At 37.2% G+C, this 12,578-nt stretch overlaps 1 protein-coding gene across 3 annotated transcripts in view; it reads right to left on the bottom strand.

The window, feature by feature from the left end:
• Window positions 1-12,578, bottom strand: part of LOC103035253 (arf-GAP with dual PH domain-containing protein 1) — a 53,226-nt gene that overhangs the window by 9,976 nt on the left and 30,672 nt on the right. For all 3 annotated transcript variants that reach the window (XR_007427094.1, XM_049467647.1, XM_049467648.1), the window contains exons 5-7: window positions 7,294-7,406; window positions 5,461-5,607; window positions 1,071-1,154 (exon numbers count right to left, since the gene is read on the bottom strand). Coding sequence is in view for 2 of the 3 variants with exons in the window: in XM_049467647.1 (XP_049323604.1) it covers window positions 1,071-1,154; window positions 5,461-5,607; window positions 7,294-7,406 (344 nt within the window). In the remaining variant the exon portion in view is untranslated. The remainder of the gene's footprint in view (window positions 1-1,070; window positions 1,155-5,460; window positions 5,608-7,293; window positions 7,407-12,578) is intronic.

Here is a 12,578-nt window from a genome sequence, read left to right as displayed (position 1 = left end):
CTAAATATCAGAACATTACCTATTTAACCATCTTCTGAGCATTTAAAAGGCAATTAAATCCAATTTTTAGTTTTTTTTTTTTAGCATTTTTATTTTTTATGGTTTTGATGTGAATATAGAGAAAGCTAGGAACATGAGTTATAATGACAGAAAGCAGAGATGCAAATAATAAGAAATAATAATCATGAATATTCAGCTAATCAGATAAATAATTAACAGATTAGTCAACTATCAAAATAATTATTAGTTGCAGCACTATATCTATATAAATGTACAGCTCTGGAAAAAATGAAGAGAGCACTTCAGTTCCTAAATCAGTTAAAAATTAACATTTTTGTTTTATTCTATAAACTACAGACAACATTTCTCCCAAATTCCAAATAAAAATATTCTCATTTAGAGCATTTATTTGCAGAAAATGTTTTAAAAGTTTTAAGAGTTCAGAAATCAATATTTGGTGGAATAACTCTAAGGTTTTTAATCACAGTTTTTTTTTCATGCATCTTGGCATCATGTTCTCCTCCTCCACCAGTCTTACACACTGCTTTTGGATAACTTTATGCTGCTTTACTCCGGGTGCAAAAATTCAAGCAGTTCAGTTTGGTGGTTTGATGGCTTGTGATCATCCATCTTCCTCTTGATTATATTTCAGAGGATTTCAAGTTTTCAATTTGGTAAAATCAAACAAACTCATCATTTTTAAGTGCTCTCTTATTTTTTTCCAGAGCTGTACAGTATATATATGTTTTGTTTTCATCATGTCATATTGTATCATATTGTATAATCAGCATTTCTCTAAAACGTAACAAGATATAGAGAGATTTAATCATATCAGAAAGCCCTAGATTATGAATAAATAAAATAAAAGGTTGATTATTAGTAAACTCTGCTGTTCAGAGTTCAAACGGCCGGACATGCAGGCTGACGAAACCATAACCACCAAACCTCAGCTTCCCCAAACAGAACAGGGGCAGAGACGCTGCAGGAGCTCTAGTATTTATGTGTTAGTGTGTGTGTAAAAGAGTGTGTGTGTGTGTGTGTGTATAAGAGTGTGTGTGTGTTTCGCTTACATCGACATCATGTGCTCCTGGAAAAGCCACCTGTAAGTAATGAAATCGAGCAGCTCGGATAGCGTTGAACCAGTCCACCATTTCCTGCAACACAGAGAGAAATCCCATAGGAAGGTAGGAAGGAACGATAAATGAGATTTTTATCGTTATCACGATATGAGTTTTCACGATTTTCTAATGAACATATTTTAAGAGCTGCAATTATATCGTGAACCACAGCGAACTCAAACTGTAGTACCCGCTTCCAGCAACAGAGGGAGCTCTAATTCTGCAGACTGTGTTAATCTGACATAACGAGACTGGAGGCGGAGTGAGGTAGAGTGAGACAGAGCGAGGTAGAGTCATTCAGAGTGAGGCAGACTGAGGTTCAGCAAGGCAAAAGGAGGTAAAGTGAGATATTATTAGGAAGAGTGAGGCAGAGTAAGAGTACAGGTAAGTGAGGTAGATTGAGGTACAGTCAATTAGACTGAGAAAACATAAGGCAGAATTAGGTAGAGTGAGGTATACTGAGTTAGGATTTGGTAGAGATAAACCCAGTGATGTAGAACAAGGCAGAGTGTGGTACAGCAAGGCAGAAGGAGGTAGAGTGAGGTAGTGTGAGGTAGAATTAGGTAGAGCGAAGCACAGGGATGAGGTAGAGAGACATAACGAGGCATAACGAGGCACAATCAGGTGAGGTAAGATTAGGAGTGAGGCACAGTGATATTGAGCGAAGCAGAGTGAGGTAGAGAGAGGCAAAGCAAGGTTCAGTAAGGCAGAAGAAGGAGGTAGAGTGAGATAGAATGTGGTAGGATCAGGCAGAGCGAGGCAGAATTAGGTAGATTAAAGTAATGCAAGGTAGAGTGAGGTAGTGTGAGGTACAGCAAGGCAGAGTGAGGAGGTAGAGTAAGGTAAAGTGAGGTAGAGCGAGGCAGAGTGCGGAAGAGTAAGGTAGAGTGAGGTAAAGTGAGGTAGTGCGAGGCAGAGTGAGGAAGAGTAAGGTAGAGCAAGGCAGAGTGTGGTAGAGCGAGGCAGTGTGAGGTAGAGCAAGGCAGAGTGAGGTAGAGCGAGGCAGAGTGAGGAAGAGTAAGGTAGAGTGAGGTAGAGCGAGGCAGTGTGAGGTAGAGCAAGGCAGAGTGAGGTAGAGTGAGGCAGAGTTAGGTAGAGCAAGGCAGAGTATGGTAGAGCGAGGCAGAGTGAGGAGGTAGAGTATCGCAGCATGAGGTAGGATTAAGCAGAGCGAGGCAGAATTAAGTACAGTGAGGTAGCGCAAGGTAGATTGAGGAGGATTAGGTAAAGTTGAGGTATAGGGATGTAGAGAGAAGCAGAGTGAGGTAGAGGGAGGTAAAGCAAGGTTCAGTAAGGCAGAAGAAGGAGGTAGAGTGAGAAGTGGTAGGATTAGGCAGAGCGAGGCAGAATTAGGTAGATTGAAGTAATGCAAGGTAGAGTGAGGTAGTGTGAGGTACAGCAAGGCAGAGTGAAGAGGTAGAGTAAGGTAAAGTGAGGTAGAGCAAGGCAGAGTGAGGTAGAGTAAAGTAAAGTGAGGTAGAGTGAGGCAGTGTGAGGTAGAGCGAGGCAGAGTGAGGTAAAGCGAGGCAGTGTGAGGTAGAGCGAGGCAGAGTGAGGAGGTAGAGTATCGCAGCGTGAGGTAGGATTAGGTAAAGTGAGGTATAGTGAGTTAGGATTATGTAAATGAGACACAGTAGTGTAGAGAGAAGAATAGTGAGGCAGAGTGAGGTACAGCAAGGCAGAAGGAGTTAAAGTGAGGTAGAATGAGGTAAGACCTGACGGAGCAAGGCAGAATTAGGTAGAGTGAGGCAGAGAGAGGAGGTAGAGTATCGCAGTGTGAGGTAGGATTAAGCAGAGCGAGGCAGAATTAAGTACAGTGAGGCAGTTCAGTAAGGCAGAAGGAGGAGGTAGAGTGAGATAGGATTAGATAGAACGAGGCAGAGTAAGGTAGAGTGAGGGTAGAGTGAGGTACGGTCAAGTAGATTGAGAAAGCGTGAGGTGGAATTAGGTAAAGTGAGGTATAGTGAGTTAGGATTATGTAAATGAGACACAGTAGTGTAGAGAGAAGGATAGTGAGGCAGAGTGAGGTACAGCAAGGCAAAAGGAGTTAAAGTGAGGTAGAATGAGGTAAGACTAGACGGAGCAAGGCAGAATTAGGTAAAGTGAGGTATTTTGAGGTAAAGTGAGGTAGAGTGAGGTATTGTGAGGTAAAGTGAGGTATTTTGAGGTAAAGTGAGGTAGAGTGAGGTATTGTGAGGTAGAGTGAGGTATGGTGAGGTATAGTAAATTAGGATTAGGTAGAAATAAGACCAGTGATGTAGAACAAGGCAGAGTGAGGTAGTGGGAGGCAGAATGAGGTACAGTAAGGTATATTGAGGTAGGATTAAGCAGAGCGAAGCAAAGGGAGGTAGAGGGAGGCAGAGTGAGGTACAGCAAGGCAGAAGGAGGTAGAGTGAGGTAGTGTGAGGTAGGATTAGATAGAGTGAGGCACAGTGATGTAGAGCGAAGCAGAGTGAGGTAGAGCGAGGCAGAGTGAGGAGGTAAAGTAAGGTAGAGTGAGGTAGATCAAGGCAGAGTGAGGTAGAATTAGGTAGAGCGAGGCATAATGATGTAGATGGAAGCAGTGTGAGGCAGAAGGAGGTAGAATAAGATAAAGTAAGGTAAACTGAGGTAGAAAGAGGTAGACTGATGTAGAGAGAGGTAAATTATTATATTAGGAAAAAATATATACCGTATTTTTCGGACTATAAGGCGCACTTAAAAACTTTTAATTTTCACAAAAATTGACAGTGCGTCTTATAATACGGTGCGCCTTTTGTATGGATTTTACTCGTCAGGTTGTAAGGAGCAGTAAACACACACTCCGTGCAGCGTTATACAGAGTTTCAGTGCTATACAGAGTCCAGAGCCGTGCAGCTCCGAGGCTGGAGCAGCAAATAGCATTAGCTAGCTTATTCACTGTTCAGAGATCAGTATTATCTAAATTTTACCCGTCAGGTGTAAGGAGCAGTAAACACACACTCCGTGCAGAGCCGTGCCGCTCCGAGGCTGGAGCAGCAATAGCATTAGCTAGATGCTAACCGCTTAGCTAGCTAGCTTTTTCACTGTTCAGAGATCAGTATTTTCTAAATTTAGTACTTTTAATACTGCTGGAGCAGTATTATTAGAGTTAGATGCTAATCGCTAAGCGTTCACCGTTCAGAGGTGAGTTATCGGCCTGTAAGTCTGTGCTGCTTTGCCTGGCTAGCATTAGCTAGATGCTAAGCGCTAACTCTCTCAGAGGTGAGTTTTATCAGCCTGTAATCTGCTTGTTTACCGTGTTAAAACAAGCTACGGGGGACGAATCGCTAGCTAATATCTCAGTGTCTTACCAGAACACGCAGGATTACTCAGTGTAACGCTGTCGTTTAAGTTTGGGTTAACTTTACTAGTTTAGGTGACTAGCTAGCGTGCTAGCGGATAGCTATGCTAACGCTGGTGCAGCAAGCCTTAGTGGACATCTGGAAATCTAAGCTTACTGTAAATAAACTGAAGCACGTTACTCACCCAAATAAACAGTTTTCAGGAGAGGAATCTGTGTAGATTAATATCCAGCACTCGTTTGACTTTGAAAGAGCTAGATTTGTATACTGAGACGCTCCACCGGCAAGAGACCACCCCCGGTGGGGGAAGGGAAACATGGCGCCACCCCTGTTCACTTTGATATAGGCACCCTTTCTAGTGTCACTTAACGCGCCTTATAATGCGATGCGCCCTATATATGGAAAAATAGCAGAAAATAGGCGTTCTTTGATAGTGCGTCTTATAATACGGTGCGCCTTATAGTCCGAAAAATACGGTATATATTTTATGATTTACTTTGATTCTCTTTACTTTCATATGTGTATTTCGTAATATTTATCACGCATTTACATTTTCAACCTTATGTATGTGAAATAATATGCATTTTAATTTATGTACTTTATTAAGATTACATTCATAGATTTTATTGTGCCTAATTTAGCATATATTATATCACTTTATAATATAGGCTTTCATTTATTTCTGAATGTATGAACTTTAGTTTTATTCTATTACAGAAAATAATATTAATACAGGTGGAGTGTCCAGCAGGGGGAGTTAAATGCAACTGTGGGGTTTCACTTTTGCCTCTGTTGCAAAATTGCTGTTTGGAGTAAACAACACTGGATCAGTATAAAATATTGTGTAAATTGATATTTCTTGTACCAATCAAACCAAAAACGTCCATATTTTCACCAATTTTTAGTATCTTAACCATATTAAAGCACAGTTTAAGCTTTTATACACCATGGCTCAGTATTTACATAACTAATAGTGATGGAGTGAAGATTAATTCAGCTCTTTATTGTTTAAATTATTAAGTGAACGGATTCACTCTTACTTTGCCGTCCTCGTGATAAACGAAGATGTTCCTGGTGCTGTTGTCCTTCAGGTAGGTTATCTGGAGTCCGTGAGGGTTGCCAATCTTCGCTGGCTGGAAGGTGGCATTAATGGTGTGGATCTTCATCAAGGCTTTGGGCTCCCTCGCCTGCAAACATACAGTATATAAACAATATAAATGTACTTTATTTCAGTAATTCAGTTCAAAATGTGAAACTTATATATTACATATTATACAAATATATGATTTATTTTATTGTTGATGATGATTATGGCTTACAGCCAATGAAAACCCAAAAATCAGTGTCTCAGAAAATTAGAATATTACATAAGACCGACAGCTACTTTTTGCAGTGTGGGCAGTGTGCCAAGTCCTGCTGGAAAATGAAATCTGCATCTCTATAAAAGTTGTCAGCAGCAGAGGGAAGCATGAAGTAGTGTAAGATGCACTGACTTTATACTTGATAATAAAACACAGTGGATCAACACCAGCAGATGACAGACATGTCTCTCCAAACAAACCATCACTGATCATCAGTACATTTTACATTTCATTTAAAGTAAATCAAGGGATCAGAGTCTGGAGGAAAAGTGGAGAGACACACAGTCCAAACTGTTTGAGGTCTAGTGTGAAGTTTCCACCAATCAGTGATGGTTTGGAGAGTCATCTTAATTCTGTTAATTATTCATGGGTGTGGTTAATTTTGGGCATAATGTGAAATATGATATATAATATGATATAGATACACCAGCAGCTCATGTAAAGGAACTGCAATGTTATTTTATTCTTTATTCTATTTTTTTAGTTAAAGATTGTGTCGTCAGGGTTTTAATCAATCAGTAGCGCACGCCATGTTTTTTCCACCGCCAAGATAGAAACACCTGTACAGCAATTTACCTGAACGCACCTCACTTTCAGACCACCACACTACACCATCAATGTAGATTATTTTTTTAAAACTCTGAGGCTATTTTGAAAAACTTGGTCCCAAGGCATTAAAAAATACAGCTCTGGAAAAAGATAAGCGTCCATGTAAAAATTATGAGTTTCTTAGATTATACCAAATTGAAAACATCTGGAATATAATCAAGAGGAAGTTCATCAAACCAAGCTGAACTGCTTGATTTTTTTTTTTTTTTTTGCACCAGGAGTGTAAAGCATAAAGTTATCCAAAAGCAGTGTGTAAGACTGGTGGAGGAGAACATGATGCCAAGAAGCATGAAAAAAAAACTGTGATTAAAAACCAGGATTATTTTTTACCAAATATAATAATAACAAATAAATGCTCTAAATGAGAATATTTTTATTTGGAATTGTTTATTTGGAAATGTTGTCTGTAGTTTATAGAATAAAACAACAACGTTCATTTTACTCAAACATAAACCTTTAAATAGCAAAGTGTAAGATAGAGATAGAGAGTTTAGAGGGCCTATAGTTTATTAATTATTATTATTTTTAATAATAAGTACAGTCTCCAGTCTGCACTGCAGTTATAATGAACTACGTTGTGAAAGATGGCAAAAAAAAAGGAAAAAAGTCAAACGGAAGAAGGTCTTTTAATAGAGTGTCTACACTAGAAAGGAGAAGTGGCCGAGCGAGCAGAATCAAACCTTCCACGATGACGAGATGCTCGACGTCCTGCACATTTCCAGCGGTATTTCTGACCTGTGGCAATGCGGGAAACTTCACAGGGGCCTGGCATAAGAGCCCTTACATCAGCCTTACGGGCACAGATCAACAGGGGGTGAAGAGAGAGAGAGAATGAGAGAAGGAGAAAGAAAGAGAGAATGAGATAGATAGATAGAGGGAGGGGGGAGGGTATAGATAACTCACGTCATGCTTGTTGAAGTACTTCAGCGCTCCCTCTCTCTCAGACAGGATGAATTTTCGGCTGAGGAACTGGCCGTTGTCTCGCCCTCGTTTCCACAGAAAGCCTTCCCTGTAGCCTGTGAGGAGAAGACAGCAGGGGGCGGGCTTAAAAACACACTAATGGAGGAGAGCTAAATACAGACAGGAGGGCGGGGCCAGAGAGGAAAAGGGCAAACAGGAGAGAGAGAGATGGGAGGGTGAAGAACGAGTTTCTGCAGAAAAAAAATAGGCCTTAAGAAAGACAGACCTTTCCCGATTACAATTACGTCATCAACTTATAGTATAATATATATATATATATATATATATATATATATATATATATATATATATATATATATATATATATATATCGTTCAACAAATATCGTTCTATATTGTTGTCTGACATGACCGCAATCATTTTTAAGGATGCACCAAATATATTAACTATACACCAGACAAGTTCTGGAGATTTAGGCCAACTTAACAGAAAAACACCAACAACTGAAGCTAAAGTTCATCAATATACGAGCTGTACAGGACTAGGATAGTAATATCAGCTGAGCTAACCTAGGTAAATGTATGACTAGAATAGCATTACTGAAGTAAATTTATGATTAGAATAGCACTGGTGAGATAAATGTATGATTAGAATAGTTTCAATGAGGTGAATTTATGATTTAAATAGCCCTGATGATATAAATTCATGATAAGAATAGTTTTAATGAGGTGAATTTAAGATTAGAATAGTATAAGTGAGGTAAATGTATAATTAGAATAGCATTAGTAAAGTAAATTTATGATTAGAATAGTATTAGTGAAGTAAATTTATGATTAGAATAGTATTAGTGAGGTAAATTTATGATTAGAATAGCATTAGTGAGGTAAATTTATGATTAGAATAGTATTAGTGAAGTAAATTTATGATTAGAATAGCATTAGTGAAGTAAATTTATGATTAGAATAGTATTAGTGAAGTAAATTTATGATTAGAATAGCATTAGTGAGGTAAATTTATGATTAGAATAGCATTAGTGAAGTAAATTTATGATTAGAATAGTATTAGTGAAGTAAATTTATGATTAGAATAGTATTAGTGAGGTAAATTTATGATTAGAATAGCATTAGTGAGGTAAATTTATGATTAGAATAGTATTAGCGAGGTAAATGTATGATTAGAATAGTATTAGTGAAGTAAATTTATGATTAGAATAGTATTAGTGAAGTAAAAGTATGATTAGAATAGTATTAGCGAGGTAAATGTATGATTAGAATAGTATTAGTGAAGTAAATTTATGATTAGAATAGCATTAGTGAAGTAAAAGTATGATTAGAATAGTATTAGTGAAGTAAATTTATGATTAGAATAGTATTAGTGAAGTAAATTTATGATTAGAATAGTATTAGTGAAGTAAAAGTATGATTAGAATAGTATTAGTGAAGTAAATTTATGATTAGAATAGTATTAGTGAAGTAAAAGTATGATTAGAATAGTATTAGCGAGGTAAATGTATGATTAGAATAGTATTAGTGAAGTAAATTTATGATTAGAATAGCATTAGTGAAGTAAAAGTATGATTAGAATAGTATTAGTGAAGTAAATTTATGATTAGAATAGTATTAGTGAAGTAAATTTATGATTAGAATAGTATTAGTGAAGTAAAAGTATGATTAGAATAGTATTAGCGAGGTAAATGTATGATTAGAATAGTATTAGCGAGGTAAATGTATGATTAGAATAGTATTAGTGAAGTAAATTTATGATTAGAATAGCATTAGTGAAGTAAAAGTATGATTAGAATAGTATTAGCGAGGTAAATGTATGATTAGAATAGTATTAGTGAAGTAAATCTATGATTAGAATAGCACTGGTGGAGATTGGAGGGTGAAGAACAAGTTTCTGCATGAAAAAAAGGCCTTTAGAAAGACAGACCTGTCCCGATTACAAATACGTCATCAACTTATAGTACAATATATCGTTCTATATTGTTGTCTGACATGACCGCAATCATTTTTAAGGATGCACCAAATATATTAATTATACACCAGACAAATTGTGGAGATTTAGGCCAATTTAACAGAAAAACCCCAACAACTGAAGCTAAAGTTCATCAATATACAATCTCTACAGGACTAGGATAGTAATGTCAGCTGATCTTACTTAGGTAAATGTATGTTTAGAATAGCATTAGTGAAGTAAATTTATTGTTAGAATAGCACTGCTGGCGTGAATTCATAATTAGAATAGCACTGTTGAGATAAATGTATGGTTACAATAGCACTAGTGATGTAATTCTATGACTAAAAGACACTGCTGAAGTACATGTATGATTAGAATACTCCTGTTGAGGTAAATTCATAATTATAGCAGCTCTGCTGAGGTAAATTCATGATTATAACAGCCCTGCTGAGGTAAATTTATGGTTAGAATATCACTAGTGAGATAATTGTAAGATTACAATTGCAGTGGCATAGCAATGAATAGCAGGTAAAATATTAAATTTATTAAATGGTAAAACAAAAAAAGAAAAGTGGCAAAATTAATTAAAACCTGTAAAATATAATGTTCATGTAGCAATGCTGAGGTAAATGTATGAGTAGAATTACACTAAAGAGGTAAATCTATGATATTATATTTTTTAAATCTAGTGTTTCAATATTCTTGACAATTGTTTATTGCTATTTAAAAGGTTGTAAATGCATTATAATCCTATAATATTATTATTATATAAGCATCTTAAAATGTAAAAGTTTATTAACTATTAATCAATGCAGAATCCAAACACAGAGCTGCTCAGAGCTGCTGCACCGGCTGAACCGCTCTACCCACACAGAAACAACTCTACACGCATTTCCTCATTTCTATTATACACTTTTACAACACCTCTACTGTTTAGTAGTCCAATTATTTTTATCTTAATCTCATTAATGTCTTTATTACTGCACTTCTTCACCTGTCAGACTAACTCTAATTCCTCTCCTCACTGCTGAAACTGAGACTTATAGCGGCAGTCTGTATTATTTAGTTTTTTAATCTGAAAGCAGAAGCATTTCTGATTGGAGAAGAATATGGATGAAATATAGTGTTTAATAATGTTACCAGTGTGCTGAAACCACCATCCCTGTTAATCCTAATTTCATATTAATTCTAAAAACTTGCGTTTTTAGGATCCGACTCAGTTTTACTGCATGCACACTCTCGCCGCCTATCGACTCTTTGGCTTGTTTTCTGCGCTACAACTGTACACTCTCGCCGCTTATCAATTCTTTGGTTTGTTTTCTTTGGCTTGTTTTCTGTGTTACAACTGTACACTCTCGCTGTTTATCAACAGATGTGAGAAAAAAAATAGTTGCTTTCCACAAAGATAGCCTAGTCTATTTTTTTTATTTTCGAAAATGATTAAATTGCATGGCAAAGTGACCTTAATATTATCCAACTCACAGGTGTAAAATATTTATTTATTATGTACGGGAGATTCAAAGTATAATATCATGTCAATGTTTACATGGTTGTCCTTATTAAAGAAAAACTATAAATATAGATGCTTAACCGAACAATACATGTTAAAGATAATAGAAGGGTGAATATTATTTATTATATTATATTAAGTACAATACAAAATGCCATATACATATAAAAATAACAAAACCGAATGCTGTTTAAAGAATTCTTACAGCATTAGAGTTCACAGAAATGACCTGATTTGATTATTTTTTGCATTCTGTTTTGAATGGAGCTTTTCGCCATGAATGGAGCTATTCAATACAGTATTTTCATAAACGTATTGCAGCTTAACTGATAGATAGATAGATAGATAGATAGATAGGTTCTTAACGCCGTGCCGACACACTAGCAGCTTAACTGAACGTTGCATTTCATAAACAAAAGTGTTACACAAACCAGAATACGTTTTATGTACGACTTTATATACAGACCACTTAAAAATGATGAGTTTCTTTGATTTTACCAAATTAAAAACCTCTGGAATATAATCTAGAGGAAGATGGATGATCACAAGCCATCAAACCACCAAACTGAACTGCTTGAATTTTTGCACCAGGAGTAAAGGCATAAAGTTATCCAAAAGCAGTGTGTAAGACTGGTGGAGGAGGAGAACATGCTTGTTTGGTCAGTTTTTTTTTCTGAAGAACAATTTAATTCGACCATTATTCTCAAACATTACTACACACAACAGAGCTCATATACTCATATACTGTTATATATATTTGAGTGTGTATATATGTGTATATATGTGTGTGTGTATGTGTGTGTTCTGGAACAGTCCGGAGTGTGAGAACGTGGCGGTGGTTCAGCAGGAGCTGATGTGTGTTTGTTTTAAGGGAAGAAATCTCGGTCAGGTTGTTACAGGAACCCGACGGTTCAGCCCAGCGTTCCTGCAGAGAGTAAACAGGGCGAGGCAGAACCAACACACACCTGATACTGTTCATCTCCCAGCATTCACTGCACATCACTCTCGCGCACTCTCTCTCACACATTCACTTTCACTCTCACTCTCTCACACACATTCACTTTCCCTATCTCACTATCTCTCATACATTCACTTTCCCTTTCTCACTCTCTCTCTCTTTCGCTTTCTCTCTCTCTCACTTACTCTCACACATTCACTTTCCCTATCTCTCTCTTATTCACTCTCACACATTCACTTTCACTCCCACTCTCTCTCACACATTCCCTTTCCCTATCTCACTCTCTCACACACATTCACTTTCCCTATCTCACTCTCTCTCATACATTCACTTTCCCTTTCTCACTCTCTCTCTCTCTTTCGCTTTCTCTCTCTCTCACTTACTCTCACACATTCACTTTCCCTATCTCTCTCTCTTCTCTCTCTCTCTCGCTATCTCTCTCTCTCTCTCTCACACATTCACTTTCACTCTCTCTCTTACTCACTCTCACACATTCACTTTCCCTATATCACTTTCTCACACATTCACTTTCCCTATATCACTCTCTCATACATTCACTTTCCCTATCTCACTCTCTCTCGCTCGCTTTCTCTCTCTCTCCCTCATTCTCACACATTTACTTTCCCTATCTCACTCTCACACATTCACTTTTCCTATCTCACTCTCTCACACACATTCACTTCTCTCTCTCACTCTTTCACTTACACATTCACTTCTCTCTCTCACTCTCTCACACACATTCACTGCAGATCACTCTTGCTCACTTGCTTTCTCTTTCACTCTCTCACACATTCACTTTCGCTATCTCACTCTCTCTCTCTCTCTCTCACATACATTCAC

Source organism: Astyanax mexicanus, chromosome 19, assembly GCF_023375975.1.
Source record: "Astyanax mexicanus isolate ESR-SI-001 chromosome 19, AstMex3_surface, whole genome shotgun sequence".
NCBI classification, from domain to species: Eukaryota; Metazoa; Chordata; class Actinopteri; order Characiformes; family Acestrorhamphidae; genus Astyanax; species Astyanax mexicanus.
Note: the sequence above shows the minus strand (reverse complement) of the source record. Positions and strands in the feature narration are given on the sequence as shown.